Source organism: Mycena indigotica (genome assembly GCF_014461135.1).
Source record: "Mycena indigotica strain 171206Taipei chromosome Unknown Mind.scaff0001, whole genome shotgun sequence".
In the NCBI taxonomy this organism is placed as follows: domain Eukaryota; kingdom Fungi; phylum Basidiomycota; class Agaricomycetes; order Agaricales; family Mycenaceae; genus Mycena; species Mycena indigotica.
The window spans coordinates 1,882,019-1,903,864 of NW_023503000.1; the positions used below are offsets into that span (position 1 = coordinate 1,882,019).

Sequence of the window (21,846 nt, forward strand, 5' to 3'; positions counted from 1 at the left end):
ATTTTATGCTAACAACTTGGAGATCTCGCCAAAGTACTTCTCGCAGATAGCAGAAAAGTAGAACTCGTGTCTGTTAAGATATAGTCAGTTGCGTTCGTTGCCCGCCAAGAAAAGCTCTACTCAGAGTTATGTGGTTGGACGAGGTTATGGGCGATTTCGTGAGCGAGCGTGAAATACCAAGAGATGTACGCTGCCCGACTTCGTCCAGCCTTCACATCAGCATCGTCTGTCGCCACATCAGCATCAAACACCAGAAAGGAAAGAACATTACGCCAAGACTCGAAGAATCTTAGATTCAAAAACAAACTGCCGCCACGATTAAACGCAATCAGACCACCGTCAACATCGTAAAAAATATGCAAGCTCGTTAGAGGGAGACTGCTCGGATTGTTGTGAGTGCCGGTGGTTCGGTTGTGAATTTACCCACGTATATACTTGAGCCAACCCCCGGATGATTGGTGCAAATCGGTTGAGGGAGTCGTATTTGGACGGTATAAGGGCGTGGAGATTTGGCACCTCTATGCGAAAGGTCAGAATAGCAAACGAATAATATATGACTGCAAATCACCGTGCGATGCAAAGACCTTGATGCCGCTGACTTCACCTAAAACAGGGTTAAACGCGTCATAGTCGAGTTCCTAAAACTTTGACTGACCAACCGCGGTCAGATCGCCTGCTCGCCCTGAAATATCGCAGTAGCCTTCATTCAGAGACTCGTTCACTTGCTGCATTTGTTCGCGGTTTCGAAGTAGGTTTCCTGACTCCGGGCGGCAGGCTTGGATTGCCATGTTAATGTTAGACGCTTGGAAAAAAGTGAATTTTCGTTGCAAGTTTCCAAAGGCGCGGCATACAAATGTGACTCAATGGGGTGGCGGACTTGGAGGAGGACGGACGTGGGCGGGAATTATCAGGTATGGGAGGAGGAGGAAGACCACCAGATTTTTCGTTTGGATGGATTGTAGCATTCAATCGTCGCTTCAACGAGCTCATCACTCCAGTTGACAGAGGAGGAGCCTTCTCTGCTGCCGGTGGGCTATTGCTTGTTTGTTGCGCTGGTGTTGGCTGTAGAGGGGTGGTCGTGGTGGTGGGTATCGATGGAAGCGCGGGAGCAGGTGGTGCGGAGATCAGCTGATTACTATTAGCATTTAGCTTGGCCTGTTGTGCTTGTTGTTGTGCGAGGGCTTCTTGACGAATGGCATGCTGTTGTTTCAGTATTCTGTCAACTGAGGAGGGTCAAGATCGTGACATCGCTCGAGACCCTGCAGAAAATACCATTATATCCACGTCTTTTCAAAGCCTTGAGATCGGTGGAAAGTATTGTCATGAACAAAAGGGCATCATTAGTCTTTGGGGAGTCGAACAAGAGACGATTGAGTGACGTTGCAACTCTAAAAACTCTCAGTCATTGACGCAGGCGGACATGAGGTATATCTTACTCGTACATGTCCACTTGTGAGTTACCGGCGATCCTACGCAGACCTTGAGTGATAGTAATCGGTTGAACATAGCTCATACCAGAGAAGAATAGGACCGCTGCCGACTCGTTTGGCCACTGCAGACGCCTCTTGCGTTTTGGATTTCCGAATATCGCCAAAGTTGATCGTTTTAGTTACCGCAACTTTTCCGTAGCTAGTCACCTACAAGAAGGCTCAATATGGCCCAAACAAGTGTGTTGATAACGCACAACGAAGTGATTGTCGTTGTTTAGCCAGTTGAAGCTGACTCGCGTTCGGGCATGCGTGTGTTCATGCAAAAACAGTGGAAGTCTCTCCAAGATCAATGCTCTAATTTCTGCGGAGACCCGAGAGTCTTTAAGTTCAGCACTAGTCTTGTACTCCTCCTTGACAAGAGAGCTAAGCTTTCGCGATCCCAAGAGAAGGTAGAATTCTAGGACCGTGAATGCACACACAAGAAAGAAGCCAATGACCTCAGATACCTTCTAGTATGTCCTCCTGCGGCGCAGTATAAAGAAACTCGCCAAAATATTGCAGTGAATTATTGTCGTCGACGACAACGATTTGATCAGCTCTTTTGAGATCATACTGCTCGATCGGATTGTCGTTATATTCCACGTCGCCGGAGGAAGCAGGCTTGTGGAGAGCCAACAATACAGGTGTCGTTTTCATCCTGGCAAGTGTAGCAGAAGAAATTGATCGGTGGTTGACTAGATCATTGATTAGATCATTCGATCAAGATGAGATTACACATACTTGCGAGGTTGCGAAGCTCAGAAAGGAAGCTACACTTTATAAGTTTGTGTGAACGCGAGAAGATGGAACAAACTTGGTCGGAGAATCAGCCAGTTTATAGAAGTGGTGAGGGTCTGCCAGTAACATCTGGCTCACTTGTTCGATGCTCGGTGAATCTTTGGTTCCACAAGCGGCGAGGAATCTATTGCCGGTTATTCCGAAGTCGACAAAGACGAATATCTTAGAATGGAAGCCAGCCTGGGAGTTCAGACCAAAGAAACACTGGCTGGGGGGTAACCATTGCAGTGACGATTCTTTGCCATCTTTCGTAACGGGAACCATGGCAGTTTGCGACAGTCGTTTGAGCTCGGACCCTGAGAATTCTAAAAGCACGGCGAATTGTCAAGTTTAAACCTTTGTTTGTAGTCTATGTCTCACCTGATATTCGCCCAGCTAGAATGGTGAACCATTTCCGAGCTTCAAGTTGGGACTGTGGACGAGTCGATTCCAGGAGAGCGACAATGCGAGTTGTAGGCGGTGCTTGTTGTATTTTCAGTTTGAGCGCTGCATCCGACCCAAGAGCAAACACAAGATATACTCCGAAGGCGACATATTCAGCATTAGCGACAACCTGCATTATGGGGTTACTGGTGGTATATCAAGCGACATGGCTTACCTCTTTGGGAGATCCCATGGTGGGCATTTTATCGCGCAAGGCAGGAAGGAAGGGGATGTCGTAGAAATCACCAGGGTCATAGTCAAGATATTTCGTTGGAAGGTTATCAATGAGGTATTTCAGAGCAATAGGCCTGGTCTAGGCAACATAAAAACATGCAAAACAAAGCCAAGAAAGTGAACGGAACCTTCTCATCGGAGTTTGCACAAAGATTGATCAAAACTTTCAGTGGAGGATAGCTGAGTTACGTAAGAAAAGTTTGTTGCGCTGATCTGACCAGACACCTACCGAAGTAAGCCAAGATCGAACAAGAGTTTGGCTAAAATGTGTTGAGCGAATGCATCTGCATGGAGACACTGGCATCCTTACCTTGATCTGAGTTCGCACGCCATTTGTGTTCACCCCAGTCTATCACAGGTAGTCCTAGCTGACGAAATGTGTCTGATGGTTCATACAAGTCTTTAGCACAAGACTGTTTGCGTTTTTCAGAGGCCTCGCCAGGGTTTGCCTCTTGGACGAATGCGGCGGTCATTTTTAACCGATTCCATTCTGTCTGAGTCAAAGACTACTGAGATTAGTTGTGTCATTCAAGGGACAGTGAACCTGTTACGAACTGATTTGACTTCGACAAGATAACGAGTGAGCTCGAAGATGGACCATTCCTTGGTTTTGATCATGCTCCAAAGGCGATCAGTTTCGACGTTAAGGTGCCACAGATCACACCTGCTTACCGATTGAAAACAATTTGGAGATCAACATGCTTGCGAACTCCTAGCGCCTCGAGCACGCGTTCGAGTGTAGGTTTCAAAGTTGTTCCAGATGCAAATGTGACTACGGGAAGGTCGTGGAAAAGATCCGCCTTCAGAAAATAAGATTCTTCAGGCAATTTAAGCCCCGCTGAAGTGGGAATGCATGGTATAGAGCGAAGAATATCTTTGATTTCTGCTTTGACTTCGTTTGACAGGGATGGCCACGCCGAAGCGAGTACTACCAGAACTCGTTCAGCCCATATTGCCGACACAGACAAGTTGAATTCTACAGAGCACGACGCCCTTACGTCGCAGATATGCCGCAACCACTTCTGGATTGGAAGATCAGTCCACGGAAATGCGCTGCTAAGTGAAGCGATGGGTAAATGCTTGCTGATCGCAACAGGCAGTAGATCGTCAGGCAAGGGCCCGTCCAGAGGAATAAACGACCGTGGGTTAAGAATGTGCTTGATGCTGCTGAGTTGAAGAACCCTTTGGTCTTCCATGATAAGTACCGCCGCGCTCAACAGTTCTGAGCGAATCGACAGCATGGATTGGTCTGGAGTTGCGTTGTAGGACTGAATCCACCAATTCAGACAGGCTATCATGTCAACTTCGTTCAATGGCCGAGCGCGTAACTCAGTCAAGACGTCGTGGAATGTGATAGGCTTGACTAAGCCACGGTGTTGCAGAGATTTCACAATGCCAGATGCCTCTGAAATGACGCTGTCTGGCAGCACAGGAAGCTCTTTGAGGAAACGAAATGTGGGGTTGGGATAACGAATTGCAGATGCTTGTCGGACGCCGACAGTAGAAATGAGCGGAAAGTCCTGATTTGAACCGCATGAGAAGAATGCTGCTTCGAGGAGACTAGAAACATCCGCGGAAGGCGTCGAGGGATGGAATGTGAAAAAGCATAGAGCATGAAGTGCACGTCCTTGTAACCATTTTTGCAACTCGTCGTCCTTTTCATTTGATGAAACATGTTTGACAGAGCCACTCCAAAGCTCGCGAATGTCGGATAGCTCACGCTCATAAGCAGCTCGGGCCAGGTATCCCCCGACCCATAGCAGCTCTTTGTTCCAAGCTGCACTACTCGTTGAGTGGTGTAAGGGAGACAACCGTAGAACCTACTTGCGATATGGCGATCCCTATGCGAGATGTCAGATCGAGTCGACGAGAAAGCAAGCAGCGACCTACACAAAATCCAATGATTCACGCTCGACTGTACTGATGAACCGCGAGCTCATGTGACCGGCAAGTCCAGTGGTTTGACCAGTCGCATGTCCGATGAACATACGTGTCGCTAGTCTGGAAAGCATTACTGGAGAGCATTTCTTTTGCTCACAGTACTTACCCTTCCAAGTCGGCGCGCAAGCCTTGAAAGACGCTACCAGTTGTAAATGGTTGCAGCTCGTCCTCTTTCCTGCTCGCGTCGTACTCATCTTTCGCTGTCTAACAAAGTCAAGTACGGCCAACCCTGCACTGATACGACAAACATATATAAGATCGTATTTGAGTGAGTTGGGAGGGTTTTTCTTGGTGGCTCTGTGCAATTCGGCGGCAGCGGCCTTGTCCAGTCGGACATTCACTTGGGCTGAGAAAACGGAAAGAGATACACTTGTCTCGACGATCTTCAGAAGATTTGCGGGTTCCTCCGGAGGTTCGGGGAGTGGGGTGGATTCGCGTTGAGGCGTGGAATTGAAACTAAACCAGCTAAAAAAGTTGGACTGCTTCTCATGTTGCTTTGACTGAGGTTTAGGCTTTTCGGTACCTGAAGTATAAACCCATCTCATGATTTCTGCTTCAATGCGAAGAGCTGTTGACGACGATGGGACCAAACGTCTGAAGTGTAGATATGCTTACATGTCGAGCTGATACCAGCTACATTCATTGTTCCTAAGCGACTCCGGCTTTGGAGACCCTTGGGAAGACCTAGCGCCTTTGGAATGCCTGTTTGTTTCGATATCTTCACCAAACATTTCTCATCAAAGTAGACGCGAACTTGAGAGAGATGGGTCATGAAAGTGATCGATGAGCACAGAAACCGCGCAAAGTCGAATGCCACAGGCATAGGCACGGGTTGTCGCAAGGGCATTTCAAACGAGGTCCAAGCTTGATCGTGTGCAGTATCATCGGGTGGCAACGCACCCCGTCGCGCGAAAAGCTGGGGGTAAAATTAACACAGTGGCAATGACTCTCAGATGTTTACCAACCTGGTCTTTGCCGTCTTTCCAGAAGAAACCCATCCATTCAGCTGTGAAAGATATTGGTTGAAATCGGGAATCATAGCCTCAACTTACCTCCAGACTTGACTAAGGGCTGCTCTGTAACGGAGAATAGACTATAGAAGCCTGCACATATAAGTTTGGGTGTAGGTGCCGTGGGTTGGTGGCGTACCAACACCGAAAGCACCAATCTTATCCTCATCCGGATTGCCTTCTGTAGAGATGTGAGTGGCATGGAGGACATTTAGGAGCAAGTCGCACCGGCGATCTTCTTCAGGCGATTCCAGTCGGCCTGGAGAATGGTCAAGTCCCACTTTAGCAGGTGGATAATGCGCACCGCCGTGAAAGGCACCCCGTTGTTCTTGAATATCCAAGTTTGACACTAGCCAGAGAGCGGTTGGTAACCGAAATTGGCGCCATGAAACAGACATACGAGTGCAGTCTTCAGGTTGGGTAGTGTGATAGCGTCGTCGGAAACGACAGACTGAAAGTGAATTTCTACTTGCTTAGATTGCGCGTCGTCCGAATTCTGGAGCAGCTCTCTGAATACGGTGAATTCACCGCTATATCGAGCGAGAACTTTGTCGATAAGTGCTCGCTGGTTGACCTCGACAGCTTCATCATGACCAGCTGCCCACTTGAACAGGTTAGTTGTAGTGTGCATTCCATGAGCACAGTACCCACAAGGGCATCGCGAGCTTGGGCCATGCCGACTGCGTAATGAGTCCAAGGCACTCGGGTCACAAGTATTGATCGGCTAACTTTTCTTCATGAGCATCGACCCACGACGACTTGTAGGCATAAAAGCTGAACGCGTCACGGACGTATCGAGTCGTGACTTTCCTGGCTACTATCCAGACGAGGACAACTCCTGGAATCTAGACGCATTCAAAGAGGTCTGTCTCTTCTCCACCCCAAACTCAACCAACCCGTGTCGCAAGGGCAGAATCTTACCGTAAAAATTTATCGCGTCTCAAACCGGTCGATCGACTTTGACCTCGTTGGTGTCGATGCTTCCATAGCCAATGCATTCCGGAGGATCATGATAGCAGAGGTGTGTAGTCAGACAATTTGGCTGTAGCCTGTTTTTCAAGTCAACAGGTTCCGACTGTAACTATAGAAAGTGTCTATGTCTACAACAACACCAGTGTGGTTGTAGACGAGGTTTTGTCTCAACGAATTGGCTTGATCCCTTTGAATGTCGATCCAGCCATGATGGAAATGCGAGTGGGTGACGAAGCTACCGACAGAAACACCCTTGTCTTTACCCTCACATTGGGATGCACGCGAAGAAAAGATGCACCAAAAGACTCTACCGATCCCGCACAACTCTACGAAAACCACGAACTTCTTTCCCGTCACCTCCTTTGGGAGCCGGCTGGTGAACAGGAAGCCGTATTCGCGGCCAAACCGCCAGGTCCACTGAATCCTGACATCGTTTTGGCAAAACTGCGACCAGGTCAACAGATCGAGATGACGCTACATGCAATCAAAGGTGTTGGAAAAGACCATGCAAAGTTCAGTCCAGTTGGTGAGTGTCTACTATCTTTGACTGATTACCTGACCAATGCTGCTTCAGCTACGGCTTCTTATCGACTACTGCCTCATATCAACATCAAAAAGACCATTCCACCTCACCTAGCCGAAAAATTTCAAAATTGTTTCTCCCCTGGAGTCATCCGTGTTGACCCTCGAACAAAAGCGGTCAGTGTGGACGAACAAGGTGTAAGAAACGATACTGTCAGTCGCGAGGTTCTGCGACATCCTGAGTTCGAGGGCTCCGTCGAGCTTGGTCGGGTCAGAGACCATTTCCTCTGTAAGTTGGGTTCTCTATCAACACACTCCTCCTAACGTCAACACAGTCAACATAGAGTCAGAGAGCGCCTACCCTCCGCAAAGACTTTTGCTGGAGGCAATCTCCGTTATGCGTGACAAAATAGCCAACATCAAGCGTGCGGCGGAAGCTTTGCTTGACCGGCCTGCAGATGAAGATGTCACAATGGGTTAAGCACTAGAGATACACGTTGGGGACTGAGAAATAATACAGAACAAGGGCATTATAATGCTATTACCATTGCCATAGTTGGACTTGTTGTGGGACCATTTCAAATCTTACAGCCGACAAGTTTCTCTTTCTCCAAAAACCACCCCAAGGCTCCCTCGTCGTCGAGGCGTTCATTTGTAGCCATCGACGAAGCATGTTGACCAATGGCCAGGCATCACATGGTTCCCCCGAACGGGCAACATCCTGGGCCAAAATTTCTGCGACGGTAGGCACCCGTCCTTGACGTCCATTTGTGTCGCAGTGTTTCTCCAGCAGACGTTGCATGATCCATTCGTAAGTTGCTGTAGGGTCACGCTTTATGATTTTGGACGAGTTAAAGCTGCCCAACATAAAATGAGCGACAACTGGATATGTCTTCTTTTTACGGGAGACAAGAACGTCATAATAGACTTTACGTGCGAGGTAACGCAGGATGACAAAGTAGAGCCTCTCGGTGATGGGAATACCGATTTTTGGAAATGTTTCGAGGGTGATAATGGCTGCAGAGTAGTCATCCAGGTACAGGAAAGCACGCAATGCGACGGTTAGGACAGCTTCGTCGTTCTGAATCTGGGTCGCTCGGATTTCAAGACTATGAGAAGCGGGAGCATGCAGCTTGGAATTAAACCAAAGCATCATCATGTCATAGAAGAGTTGCCGCGGCCGAGTGAGCACGGATACTCGTTGAAGGTTACGCGATGTGTTCGGCCGATAGTCTTGCTTGTAATGGTAGCCTAGCATGCGGAAAAGTTGCTTGTAAGTAAAAACATCGGGCTTCAAGGGCGTGGTCGCAGCTAAACGCATTATGATGTTGTAAAAGGCAAAAGCTCGCTGTATTCCACCCAAAGACCGTCGCTGGCGTGATATAAGGGAGTTGAAGACGAGAATATGCACTGGAACGTCTTTCTCGCGCATGACATCCATTATCCAGTCAACTGCTTCATCGTCGCCTGGATTGGTGGAGCGTATAACACGAGCGTAAGGTTCAGCAGGTATGTCGAATGAAGATGACGAGTCGTCGATGAGTTGTGAGGCGTTCTCCAAGTTACCCGCCTTCGTGTCGAGGTCAATCAGTTTCATCAGAAGAGAACGCGAGGGAGTAGAGTTCTCTCCTTTGACGTCTATGAAGAGACGCACGAGCTGTGAGCAACTGTCTGGATCAATTTCTAGCTTTTCAACGTGGTCGAGGAATTCGAGGAGGTGGGACTCTGTGAATGAGGGGTATGCCATTATCTTCTTGAAATCGTTTAATTGTACGTGCCCGGGAGCTTGGGACGTCTTCATTATGACGGCAAGGAAGAGAGCGTCGGTGGAGGGCAGCGGAATGAAGCCTGAAGTGATGATGTTCTGGTAGACCGTGAGCGCCTGTGGGAAAAGGCGTCGCTCAACTAGAAAGTGGATGATATTTTCCGCAATTTTGGGTTGGGAGGGAATATGTAGACCAATCCCTGGCTGCTGCTCATCTTTGACAAGTTGGAGAAACTCCATGAGGGGTGCAGTGATTTGCGTTGATTTGTGCTCCTCAGCCACGGTAGCTGAGAGGCTCACATTGTGCCGCCGAGTGCATGACATCCAGAAAAAACGGCGTGCATTGAGCTGAATTGCACGGCGACCCAGCATGCAATCATGGAGAGAGAAATTTTGAGGCGAACATGTGTCACATTCTGTGACAATCAGACAGAATCAGACCAGATCAGACCTGTCAGATACGTGACGTCACGCGTTGAACGCGTTCAGATTGAATCTGAACGGAGTGGTTCAGTACTGTACATAAGCAATACGCTTTATCTTCAAGTTGTTTGCCGTCTGCTTCCTCCCCCACGACCACCTCTACCACCTCTACCTGAGCTTGTCTTCACACCGGAGGCCTTTTTGGAAGAGCTGCTGCCACGAGTCGAAGTAGAAGCACCTCTCCCTCGCGGTGCTTTCCCTCCTCTTATTGTCTCTCTAGCTTTGACCGTAGAGTCCCGTTGCGACCTACTAATCTGGGTTCGAGCTCTACCGTTGGGCTCAGACAGCGCTCGTGTTGTCGCAACTGGACTAGCTTCTTCACTGGAACAGTCGTGATCAGACAGTGGAGGGGTCAATGGTGCTTGCTGATGGCCGGGAGAGACAGCGTGCGAAGTGGGGCTCGTAACAGGTGAGGTAGTTGAGATCGACATAGACGCCAGTCTCGTTCGTTTCGTTGAGTCGCGAGGTTTTCCACGTTCTATCTGAGGTGTCGCTTCGTCCCTTTCTTTTTCTGCAGCAAGACGTTCCGCGGCGAAAGCTTCTGCCGTTGGGCCTGTCCATACAAAGCCAAGTCGCTCGATGTCCGTGAAACCACCCCAGCCTCGCCTCAAAGCATCTTCAATCTTCTGTTCACGTTTGACGGCATTCCAAACAACCGGGTCAAGTACTGGCAGGAAATATTCGACAGAAACGTTCGCGCTCTTGGTGCTTGCATTTGCGAGACGGCTAACGACCCAATATCCTCGCGCGTTCTTACCGGACCATTCTGCAATTTCAGTCAGACAAAGAAAAAACATCCCCCTTCATATAGCCAACCTAAGACTTCCAATCGAGGGCATTTGCGGACAAAACGTTTGACATCTCGTAGCAGCGGCATTGAGGGGTCTTGGGCTTGCATTTGGTCCAAATCCAGTAATGGTGGAAGCGTAGATTTTGACTTGAAAATGGGCGACTCTGAAGGTGTCGGCAGAGAGGCTTGGGGATCGGTTGAAACAATTGGCATTGGGGCTTTCCCCGGCGCATGGTGAGGTAACAATGACACGGAAAGCTCTCTGATGCTTGACAGATAAGAAGTCAAAGAAACTAGCTTGGTGAAGGGCCCGTCAAAACATAGAAGGAGGCGCTGTGGTAGGGCTCTTTGAATATCAGCAGTTCAAAGTTTCAAAAACATCCAGACCTCAAGTTTAGGTAAGCATTCGAGAATCAGCTTCAAGTCTGCGGGGGTGAAAGACCAAAAGTCACAGCGAAGGGATTCGAGTCCACTCTTCTCCCGGATCTGGTTCATAAAAGCGGCTGGCACAGGTTTGAGGGCGGCTACTTCATCGATCGCACCATCAAATACAGGCAAGTCACAATGCATAGAAGGTAGAGGGTCGCGGCGAACGATGTCGAGTACAGAGACTGATGTTAGGACAGCGTGAATAGATTGAAGGTGATCCAGCGCCCAAGAATGATGAGGCCCTGATTCGGAAATAATCACGCGAACGGTTTTAAGAGCAGACGCAAAGGATACAGGTTTGGTCCATAACCCTTTTGAAAGGCGGCCTTGACTAGAATGAGCGGGTTCGACTTCGGCCCAAGTAACGCATACCTTGGACCTCGTCCATCACGAACTCTTCCAATGTGTGGCATTCCTCTAATATGGTGACTAGCCCACGATCGGTCAATTTGGTGCCATTAGTGGACAGAGTCAGGTGGCGCAGTTTTCTTCCTGCGGCTACAATTTTGTCGCACAGGAGATCATCCAACCAAATGAAATCAATGGAAAGGACCTCGAGCAAGGAAGTAGCACCCAAATGATCCAATAACTGACCAAACGCGCGTGCACCGGATTGAGAAAGACGAGACACACGGAGAGAGGTGAGATTGCTTGTCCCAAGTAACGGAAGCGACGGGGCATCCCACTTGATATTACTTCGGGGAGAAAACGGAGGATGAACGAAAGAGATTCGCGCGAGTCGTGAGTTGAACGATACTAAGCTCTGTCGATGATTGAATATTCGCCGAGAAACATTGGGAATAGTAACCAACCTCACATATGCCGTCTGGAGGAGGCAGCACACTCTCCCAAGCTAGCTCTTCAATAGCATGACACATCTTAAGCAGAGAGACGAGAACTTCGGTATCGATAGGCTTGAATGACCAGAGACCGTCGTTTGGAAAAGTGGGGGTGGTGATGGATAATTTTCTAACGCTCGAAGCATATCGGGACGGGTTTGAGAGAAGGGCATGCAAGTTGGTACGCGGTGGAGTGCCTGAGAGCACATTGGCGTTGTCGGGCAGTGACACGGTGTAAAACAAGACACGACTCGCGGACTGGTGCAGTTGTGAGCCAAGAGAAGAGAGGAATGTCAGACTGAGTGATGGATCGAGTTCAATGGTTCTAGAAATAATCTCTGTGAAAGATTTAGGGGAGGGGAAACGCGGGTCCAAGGCTCTGCCTACCATCCAGCAATGCTGGAGAGAGGGAGCAAGACATATTGATTGAGCTCGTCACATTGTGACCATCGAGTTGGCGTGAAGTAGAGTACATGCGATTATTGTCTATACGTAGTTTCCGTCCGCAGGGGAAAAAAAAGAATGATAGCACGATGCAGCACGTCGACAAAAAAAAAATGCAGGGTATGGTAGATTATCGAGGGAGATCGAATCGGTATAGGGCTACTGTCAACTCAAATGGCAGGATCTAAAGGACCTAATGGACCATATGTCTGTTGTCGTGGCCGTCCTGGTCCAGTTGGGGCATTGGGTGTCGTAGGAGAAAACACTGCTGTCGGCAATGGCGCTTGCCCAGCAGTCAATGGTGCATAGCCGTTGCCACGGATATTCCCATTACCCAGCTGGAGCGATGAAGTTGACGCGTCTTGTAGTTGGTATCGAGAAATTGGCAGAGAATTTGGGGGTGCATCGTCAAATCCCATTTCTAGCATGGCTTCCAGCTCTTTGCTATCAAGCGTCTCGGCTGACTGCAGTGTTTGGTCGTGAGGGATCAACAACGTTGTCGGTGGAGGTGGATATTGGGCATTGTGTTCGTTGTAGCCTCCGATTTGGAGACCCCAGTGGTCGTCGTCAGAAGAATGGACTGAATACGAGTCTGAGCCATCAAACTGGCTGCGGGAATCGTTGACTGATAGCATGTCACCCTCTGCAAAGTAGCCAGAAGGATAGGCGCGGTCAAAGTCCCTCCGCCTTCGTTCTTCACGTCGTAGTTTTCGTAGTCGTGAGCGCTCCCAGTCCTCCCAACGCCGCATTGGAACCTCCCCAGCAACACCACCACTGCTGACATGACCTTTGTCTTTTCCTTCGCCCTCTACTTTTCTGACGGACAGTCAGGTTACGACAAAATATGATAATCAGAAAAGCGAACCTCGTTTCTCCCCAAGAGAAGTCATCGAAATGCCAGAAGGCATAGACCGGAAGGAGGAAGTTCCACACTGGCAACGCGACCAGATATATCATCATCCAAAAGACATAGACAACCTTTCCTGTTGTGATGACGATAAGGATGGCCGGAAGTCCCAATACCGCAACCAAAAGAATGATGGGTATGGCCTCGTCGAAAGATTTGGGTGGATTAAGCGCAGCAGTGACAATGAGAATATATGTCAGCGATATGGCGATGGGGAGAACAATGGTGCCAAGAAGGTCCATGAACACAACGAATTGCATGCTGAAGCAAAAGGTACCACACAAGTTGCGGACCAAGACGAGCTCCATGAGATTGTGAATTGTCGAGTTGATCCATCGTCTACGTTGTGAAAGCAGGACAGAAAATGTGTCGGGAACTACCGTTCTACAGCGAGCCTGAGGTAGGAACATCATCTTGCGATTAGGGAATGTTCGAATAAGGATTGTCGTGAGAAAGCGATCTTCTCCCAGAAGAAGTAGATTCTTTTGATGCAAAGTCGTAACCTCACTCTGACTGTACTCCTTTACGATTTCGGGTTTTATAATGAGCGGAACCCAGTCGTCACCAGTAGATTTCCGCGCCTTGAGACGGAACATAGAGAAGCAGCCTGGTAGACACGATACGCCACCAAAGACCGATTCAAATGCCTTTGCGAGGTGATGGGAAATGAAATACTCAAACACTTGGATTGCCGTGACCCATGAGGTGCGCTTGTTTGCTATTCGCGTCTCGCCGCAAACACCCATGATCATTTGATCATGGTGCATGCAGTTCACCAGATGTCGAAGCGACTCGGGGAATATCATTGTGTCAGCATCCACCTAACGCACATATAAATTCACAGGAGAATTCGATTTTCTCAGGGAACGCACCATTAAACAAACTTCGAAAAAGTCTGGCGTGACTCCCATTAGGACATGGATTTTTCGGAAGAGGTCGAAATCAAGTGGTGTCATGCGATCGTTGTATGTCACTCGGGAGAAAAAGTTCATGAGAATTAGCTGGCCATCCCGTTTGCCCCGATTCCCAGGTTTCTTGTCAGTCCTGGCTTCTTCCTCTGTGCCACACTTCACAATAATTACGGTGGGCGTTCGACGTCCAGCAACAGCTGCAAACCTATGAGTGATTATAGGAACAAAAGTCAGATGAACGCACTGTAATGACCAGCATATACCATCGCTCGATTTTGAGCCTTGGCCCCGGAGCCGACCGAACCATAGCTCATGGGAATTGGCTCTCCGAAACGCGGATCAGCGTCGAGAAGACCAACGCAAATGTCAGGAGTGCTGCGCTTTTCTCCTGCGCCAGTGATCATTCCATCAGCAACAATGAAGAGGAGCTTGCGGGCGTCAGAGTAGTTGGTTTTAGAGATAGAATCCAAGGTTGTTCGTATAGACTCCTCGCCCTCTGAATAACAGGTCACGAGACAGACAGCGAACAGCTCTGCTCCAATTTGTGCCAAGCTCATCACGGGAGCGGACGTTGGGTTGGTAGGAGTACGCGCAGATAGTGGGCCGAGTGGAGATGGTTTAACGCCTTTTGCAAGTTTCTTTGATCCGTTTGCCCAAGGGGCAGTGCCATTTTTGTTGTCGACGGAGAGGTTGGCACCCTCTGGCATAACAGCTGGGCTTATGGCAGAACGGTTCAAGGTTTTACTATCAGGATTGCCAGCGAGGCGCCCCGAGAGATACCACCTGAAAACAATGGCCATGAAGAAGCGAATGAGAACCAAGCTCAAGATGACACCGAGCCCTAGATAAAGAACAAGATTGGTGATGAAGCAACCGGGGGTGATTTTGTCAATGTTGCCCGCGTAATAGCGCTGGTGTAGACAGGCAATACTCGGCTGTAGATCCGCCCTAGAGGAGAAAAGACGAGTGCCGTCTTTGCCACTGGCAGAATTGGAAGCAGAGAGTACCGTTCGAATGGCTTTGTCGACATTGTCGGAGGGGATGGGATTTGGATGGTTGAGAAGATAGGTGGTCATATTGAGCACGGCACCATTCAGGACAATATAATTGGACATATTGCCGACCTGAGCCCAGTCGTAACCAGCGGTGAAGCCAGTGCTGACAAATCCGAGATTGGTGAAGGTAGACACGAGTGACGCATTCGGCATCTGACATGGAGTGGTGCTCGTGCAAGGATCGTCAACGGCAGCACGCGCGGTGAGACCCTTGCATTTGCGAAAGTCGGATGCAGCGCGGGTGAAGAATTGTGTGACATCTTGGCCAGGGAATTTGGATGAAATGGCAGTGAAGGAGACGTTGGTTGGGTTCTTGGCTGCGGTGATATTGTAAACGAGTCCTTGAACAGTGAGAGTTCCCGGTCTAGAGCCAACACGGACGAATTCACTGCTCAATGATTGCGAGTTGGTGCATAGGACCCTCTGGAAACCGACGGTGACAAACGCAACTCCGGCGCAAGCGACTGCAATGATGAGGCATAAAACAATCTTTTCCCGCCATGCCTGACGGGTATTTGGATCGCGCATGCCGCCGACACTTGTGAGGAGAACATCAGGCGCCCAAAAGGTTAGAACTCGGGAAGTGATGCGCCAGGCATCTGAGCCGTCAACGTTGGCACTATTCGTTGAGCCATGTGATGGGTCAGGTGGGTTAATGAGAGGAACGGGTGCAACACCACGTTCAGGTCGTATGAGTGTCTTTGCCCTCCGGACTGTCGGGCCACTATTTGGGATAGGTGGTCGACTAGTTGGAATGGGGATATCGGAAGGGCTGAGGTTGAACTGGTTTTGTCTCGGTCGCAGGCCCGCCATGAAGAATAGGAGAAAAGATTGGACGAGGAAACCGTGAACCTCAATGCGACGGAGGAGAAGAGAGGACGACGACCAGATGGCAGTTTTGACAGTCGGGTGACGTGACAGTCACCCTTCTACAACAGCGATGGCCGCCATGTTGGCATCGCTCGCGTCTCAACATCCCCAGAGTGCTTACAATCGTCTCAAATTCGGACCAGGTGGTTCGCCTCTAATATATGGCCCTCTTCCCGCGGAGCAACTTGTCCTACTTGAACAGCGTAGAGCTGCAGCTGTTGATACATGGTGGCCTTGTGAGGCCATTCAAGAAAACAAAAGGTTACTCGGCCCATGTGGCAGTCTTGCGGACGAGAGCTTACGCGAACAACTGGCTGCTGCGTTAAAAGATGAGCTCAGCGTACCACCTCCCCAACTCAAGACTTCAGCAACTCATCCTCTCAGCGTATCCACCATCATTCCTTGCGACTACATCCCATTCATCTCCCGACAACTAGCCTATTCTTCGCATCCACGTGCTGCCACGGTCTTCGACTTGGAACCTGCTTTCACTCTTGACCATCTACTTATACAGCAGCGACTGGACAGCAACAATTTACCACCACCACCACCACCACCACCTCCGCCTCAAATGCTTGTCACTCGTCTCAGCAGTTCATCGTCGTCTTTATGTGACGCGTTGCATGCGGCACTCACTACCTCTGTCGATTCACCTATTTGCACCAACGCAGCCCTTTCGGTAACACTGACAATGCCATTGGACACAAAAACATCTCCTTCCGTGCCGGATGCCATCGGAAATCTTTTCCTTTCTTCATGTCCTGGCAAAAAAGGTTCTGTGATGGTCTTTCCGTCTTTTGGTTGCTTATCTTCTCTATGTCTAGTTCGTCTACACGGTCCCGTCAAAGGCCGTAGTGGAGTGTGTCGAGATCTCAATGCTGACCTTGGCCGAATAAAACAACTGGGAGTTGCCGCAGTGATCTGCTGTTTAGATCACGCCGAACTGGAATTTCTAGGTGCACCTTGGCATCTATATGAGCCTGCAGCCAAAGCTGTTGGCATCTCGATCCTCCACATCCCAATTCCAGAAGGACTGGCACCCGCTTCGCCAGCTTCATTGGACGCTCATTTAACTCGAATTATTGACACTTTCACACTACAAGGCAAAAATGTCCTGGTCCATTGCCGAGGCGGAGTTGGGAGAGCGGGTGTTGTGGCCTGTTGTTGGATGCTTAAACTTGGTTTGTTAGGTTGGCTCAATGAAAGCCTTCCGGCAACGACGGGGAATGCTGATGGCTTGCGTCCTGGCACTGTTGAGCTGGTTGAACGCGTCATTCGTATCGTGCGTCAACGGCGAAGTATCAAAGCTGTTGAGACGTACGAGCAGGTTAAGTTTCTGGTGGACTATGTAGATTATTTGGATGCCAAGAGGACATAAGGTCCTACAAGGTACTAATTATCATTATTCGGTATTTTTTGTTGGGTTTTGGGATAACGTGACAAGACACTATCTTCCTCATGAACAACAAGGACGCGAAACCATTCCCACTCGATACGTCCTTGCGAGACCTTGCGCTCATTCGCGTCTCTGAGCTTGATGTCGCGTCGCTCATTCCAACCAATCCAGGCACTATGACGTCTGGCGTGATCGATGTGGATTCGACTGTGGCCAAGTCGTATGAATTTGTTGCAGAGGCTCGGGCAGCTATCAAGTTACGTGGTCATAAAATCGGAAGCGTCGGAGAAAGGGTCGATGCCGTTCGTGAAACGGTAGAAGAGTTGAAGGAAGCCTTGTAGTGTTTGTTATCTTTTACCGAGCAACACGTGTATCAAAGGACTTTTGTCCTCAACCACGATATGGTATCCGCTCTGCTCCTCTTGCGAGTACTTGCACCGGTGCCAGTCCTTTTAACCCTCTTCACCCTCCTCCGTACCCCTCCATCCGTCCCACACTCACCCGTTGACATCACTCGAGTGGTCATACCCACCATAATTGCCCGCCGTGGCCTTATTCTGACCCTATTGACGCTTCTATCTTTTTCCGCCTTACTGGATGGTTGCCTCTTCGTCATATTTGCAGTCCTAGATAAGACATGGCCGCGCAACACTGGCATCGAATATAATGCCGTCCTTGCTGTTTTTGCATTTGCCGGTTTGGCGGCCCTTGGGGCATGGAAGGACCTCCAAGGTGTCAATGTTTGGTCCCTAAAACGCCTCAAAGTTGCTGTTCTCGCTTCTTCCCTATTGGACCTTGCACTTGTGATCCTCCTTGTCAAGTCTTTCAGGACTGGCTGTGAGTTGATTTTCCGTTCTGTGACAAACCTCACCATTGAGCAGCACGTTTCCCACTCACACACGAATCCTTGACGATATTATTTCCTTCATTCCGAGTCCTAGCCGGTTTCGTGCTTATTGCTGTCCTTGCTTCTCCCCGCATTGTTTACAAAGCCGTCCCACAAGACTCTGAAAACGACATACCGACCGACTCCTCATCGCTCTTACCTCCGCCTTCCACCGGTCTTTCTCCTCTCTCGGCCGTGGCAAACGAGTCGAATAAATATGGCACATTCAGGCCTACTCGCAGTGGCTTGGCTTCATCCAATACAGCTTCCAGGGTCCCAAGTCCGCTTCCCTCCGAAGTCGCCGATCAGGTAAAAGTTACGCAGGTAATATTCATATCTCTAACTTTGCCTGTAGTCCACTGAGAAGCCCGAAATTTCGCTCGACCCATCCTGGACCGAAATATGGCAGCGTCTTTTGCGCATCACGCCTTATTTGTGGCCTTCTAAGAGTCGCTCCCTTCAATTGCTTATGGTGCGTGACCGTACGTGGGGGGACATCTTTTCATCATCTTTCTCCTCAGGCACTCTGCATAATTCTAATTCTTGTCGGACGCGTCGTCAATGCTAGCGTTCCTTTCACTCTGGGTGAAATCGTCCGCATCTTTGAAGGCACTTCCCAACGCTCCGTCTGGCCCGTTCTTCTACTCTATGTCCTCCTTCGTTTTCTACAAGGCAGCGGTGGTCTAGCCGCCCTTCGCGATGTTCGCATTTTAACAACTTTACCATTTCGACTTCTCTTCTCACTTCCTTCCAGTGTCTGTGGACCCCCGTTATGCAATACTCGGATCGACGTGCGCCATATAGTTCAAGTTTTTCCTGTTACTCTTTCTCACCTCTTCCGTTAGAAATGTCCCAGCTTGCTTTCGATCACTTGCTCCAGCTTTCATTCAACTTTCATATTCATCGCAACACGGGACAAGTCCTCCGCGTTCTTGATCGTGGTGCCGCCATCAACCACACTTTAGAGGTCATTCATTACCCTGTTGCACCTTTCAGTTATCTGACCATAGCTAGCACTTGATATTCACTATAGCGCCCACTTTCATCGACATTGCCATTGCGCTGGTAGTTTTTTCGTTGACTTTTGGCCTCTTACTTGCATCGGTCGTTTTCGCTGTCCTGTTCCTCTATGTGTCTGCTAGCGTTATCTTGACGCGTTGGAGGACCAGAATCCGTCGGCAAATGAACGAATGCGATATTGTAAGCTTCCTCGTTGCTTTGTTGAAAACTCTGATAATGTTTACAAGGTGACGCGTGGTATTGCCTCGGACACTCTGCTCAACTACGAGACTGTCAAGGTTTGTCGTCCAGCTGCTTCTATGTCTGATCTGAAGCTAGGTTTAGTACTTCTCTGGTGAGGAACAAGAGTCCTTGCGATATCAGGAAGCCATCGGCCATTACCAGGCTCTCGAGTCGAAAGTGATCTGTGAGTGCACTGTTGTTGATTTCGTCCCACCTCAATATATGCAGTCTCGCTGAATCTGCTCAACCTGGTTCAAAACCTGATCATAGTGTGTCCTATTGATTACGTTTCTGGTTGTCCTCATACTCTGGATAGAGTACTGGCCTCCTCGCAGGATCCTTGATTGTCGCCCATCGTGTGACATCGGGTCAGGCAGCACCAAGCGATTTCATCATCTTCATAACCTACCTTGCCCAGGTATGATCTGATCCATAGTTGGCTAGTGGAAGTCTAAATACGTGCTACAGCTTTATGGGCCTCTCAACCAGATAGGCTTTATGTACCGTACCATCAACCAGACCTTGGTGGACACAGAGAAACTGCTACAGCTCCTCAACGAACCTACCGAAGTCGAGGATCGAGACAATGCTTCTACCTTGGTTGTTGACGGCGGAGAGATTCAATTCGGTGCGAACCTCTGCCCGAGTCATGGCCTCTACCCTAACTTTACTCAGAAAACGTCTCTTTCTCATATGACAACCGGACAACCGCTCTCAACGGTGTCTCTTTTACAGTACCCAAGGGCTCTTCCGTGGCCTTGGTCGGCGAGTCGGGCTCCGGAAAGTCGACCATCACCCGTTTGCTCTACCGGTTGTATGACCTCCCGTGAGCCCTCTTTTTTGGCCTAACTACAGATTAATTAACGCCCGCGTCAGTGAAGGATCTGGTCGAATCCTAATCGATGGCCAGGACATTAGGTTTCTATAATGGTTTCTAGTTGTTGCACTGCTAAACGTACACCAAGGGATGTGACCCAGAAATCATTACGAGGATCTATTGGCGTCGTTCCTCAGGATTGTGTCCTGTTCAACCGATCCATGGCCTACAATATCGAGTGATTATTTCCCCTCTCTTTAATTTGCCCTCTCACAATCCACAGGTATGGCAAATTCGGGGCAACCAATGAGGAGATAGAAGAGGCAGCCAAGTCCGCTCAGATTCATGAGCGCATAACGACGTTCCCTGATGGCTATCAAACCAAGGTCAGTCTATCACTTGTTTGTGTACCGCGTTAAGATGCTTTCCAGGTCGGCGAACGAGGAGTGCGTCTGAGTGGAGGAGAAAGGCAACGAGTTGCGATTGCTAGAACGCTTCTGAAAAATCCACCTATCTTACTTCTCGACGAGGCCACCAGGTAACTTATTTGGGCTTCTGGTCTAGCTTATTCATCTACGACAGTGCTCTTGACTCGTCCACCGAAAAAGATATTCAGAAGGCGTTGCAAAATCTGATGCGAGGCAGATCATCATTGTCTATCGCTCACCGTCTTTCGGTATGCTTGATTTTCTCGTCACTGCACTTTATTAACTATTCTAGACCATAGCATCGGCTGACCTGTGCGTACCACTTTAACAAACTTCGGATGGAAACCTGACCGAGACAATAGCATTCTGGTTCTCAAAGATGGACAAATCATTGAACGTGGGACTCATGCTGAACTCCTGGCAGCCGATGGCGTCTTTGCTGCTATGTGGGCAGACCAAATCACCACTGGCGATGTCCCAACTCCACCTCCAGTAACTGACAAACCGTTACCTGAAGAGCCTGTAGAGGATTCTGCCGAGCCTATCGTGACCGGATATTCCGCACAAGTGGAAGAGCCAGCAGAGTCGATAGAGGTAACAGAGCCAATATCAGAAGTTGCCACAGAAAGCCCGCAGCCTATTCTTCTCGAGGAAGTCCCCGTTATCGACTCCCAACCCACAGATGCTGATCACGAGGCCTCCGCTATCACGCCCGTCGCATTCCCAACTTCTGAGCCAGAGTTCGACTCCGCGACGCCCAACGCCCCTCTTGATGTCCAGCCGGTGACTTTCCCTGTGTCGGACGACGCATCCTTGGCCGAAAATACGCCGATAGCTTCTCCTGGAGTGACATTTGAGCCCAATCTCAGTCAACCAACCACCACAACCGACCCTGAGGCTGAACCCAAACGAAAACGTATTTCGTCTCAAAACTTCCAACGACTTGCCAGACGTATTTCAATCGGTACACGGCGACAAGGTTCAACTTCGTCTATCGCTTCGATCATTCCTGGTCTGAAGCGCGACAAGAGCGGAGATGAAACAAGTGTGCGGGCAGAGGGCAGCGGACGAAACTCGGTTGATAGTCCTACGGGAAGCCTTTCGGGGGACAAAGATGTTGTCAAAGGCAAGAAAAAAAAGGAGAAGAGAAAAACACTTAGCGGCTAGATACGATTTACTTACGACTGACGACTTTATGCATGACTTGTGATGGCT

The 21,846-nt window shown here is 49.3% G+C and overlaps 7 protein-coding genes across 7 annotated transcripts; 3 read left to right on the top strand and 4 right to left on the bottom strand.

The window, feature by feature from the left end:
* Positions 1-3: 3 nt before the first annotated feature.
* MIND_00045600 (uncharacterized protein) lies at positions 4-6,550 on the bottom strand (the record flags this gene model as incomplete). Its single annotated transcript, XM_037357423.1, has 32 exons — positions 4-70; positions 121-226; positions 272-378; positions 428-518; positions 569-604; positions 656-802; positions 852-1,223; positions 1,273-1,388; positions 1,437-1,469; positions 1,516-1,637; positions 1,685-1,887; positions 1,937-2,164; positions 2,211-2,239; positions 2,284-2,572; positions 2,628-2,820; positions 2,866-3,003; positions 3,053-3,104; positions 3,154-3,184; positions 3,235-3,430; positions 3,480-3,543; positions 3,597-4,701; positions 4,749-4,765; positions 4,815-4,925; positions 4,972-5,069; positions 5,114-5,433; positions 5,481-5,781; positions 5,831-5,871; positions 5,918-5,968; positions 6,015-6,056; positions 6,104-6,224; positions 6,276-6,479; positions 6,527-6,550. 32 exons carry the CDS (start codon positions 6,548-6,550, stop codon positions 4-6), a joined length of 5,055 nt encoding a protein of 1,684 aa, XP_037225333.1.
* Positions 6,551-6,612: 62 nt separating this feature from the next.
* Positions 6,613-7,850, top strand: MIND_00045700 (RPOLD domain-containing protein; the record flags this gene model as incomplete). The annotated part of the gene is made up of 5 exons (XM_037357424.1): positions 6,613-6,738; positions 6,789-6,896; positions 6,944-7,373; positions 7,422-7,658; positions 7,705-7,850. 5 exons carry the CDS (start codon positions 6,613-6,615, stop codon positions 7,848-7,850), a joined length of 1,047 nt encoding a protein of 348 aa, XP_037225334.1.
* Positions 7,851-7,910: 60 nt separating this feature from the next.
* Positions 7,911-9,374, bottom strand: MIND_00045800 (F-box domain-containing protein; the record flags this gene model as incomplete). The annotated part of the gene is made up of 1 exon (XM_037357425.1): positions 7,911-9,374. One exon carries the CDS (start codon positions 9,372-9,374, stop codon positions 7,911-7,913), a length of 1,464 nt encoding a protein of 487 aa, XP_037225335.1.
* Positions 9,375-9,676: 302 nt separating this feature from the next.
* MIND_00045900 (uncharacterized protein) lies at positions 9,677-12,065 on the bottom strand (the record flags this gene model as incomplete). Its single annotated transcript, XM_037357426.1, has 5 exons — positions 9,677-10,383; positions 10,434-10,740; positions 10,795-11,162; positions 11,209-11,599; positions 11,649-12,065. The coding sequence occupies 5 exons, from the start codon at positions 12,063-12,065 to the stop codon at positions 9,677-9,679; spliced, it is 2,190 nt and encodes a 729-aa protein (XP_037225336.1).
* A 224-nt stretch (positions 12,066-12,289) lies between these two features.
* MIND_00046000 (Glycosyltransferase family 2 protein) lies at positions 12,290-15,805 on the bottom strand (the record flags this gene model as incomplete). Its single annotated transcript, XM_037357427.1, has 4 exons — positions 12,290-12,935; positions 12,985-13,847; positions 13,899-14,134; positions 14,182-15,805. The coding sequence occupies 4 exons, from the start codon at positions 15,803-15,805 to the stop codon at positions 12,290-12,292; spliced, it is 3,369 nt and encodes a 1,122-aa protein (XP_037225337.1).
* Positions 15,806-15,932: 127 nt separating this feature from the next.
* On the top strand, positions 15,933-17,240 carry MIND_00046100 (TYR-PHOSPHATASE-2 domain-containing protein; the record flags this gene model as incomplete). The annotated part of the gene is made up of 1 exon (XM_037357428.1): positions 15,933-17,240. One exon carries the CDS (start codon positions 15,933-15,935, stop codon positions 17,238-17,240), a length of 1,308 nt encoding a protein of 435 aa, XP_037225338.1.
* An 80-nt stretch (positions 17,241-17,320) lies between these two features.
* MIND_00046200 (ABC transporter protein) lies at positions 17,321-21,798 on the top strand (the record flags this gene model as incomplete). Its single annotated transcript, XM_037357429.1, has 21 exons — positions 17,321-17,560; positions 17,600-18,095; positions 18,140-18,453; positions 18,500-18,616; positions 18,666-18,845; positions 18,899-18,935; positions 18,990-19,111; positions 19,159-19,344; positions 19,392-19,442; positions 19,489-19,570; positions 19,615-19,655; positions 19,703-19,804; positions 19,855-20,014; positions 20,062-20,212; positions 20,263-20,304; positions 20,352-20,441; positions 20,487-20,589; positions 20,635-20,741; positions 20,786-20,879; positions 20,924-20,943; positions 20,994-21,798. 21 exons carry the CDS (start codon positions 17,321-17,323, stop codon positions 21,796-21,798), a joined length of 3,540 nt encoding a protein of 1,179 aa, XP_037225339.1.
* Between the last annotated feature and the right edge of the window lie 48 nt (positions 21,799-21,846).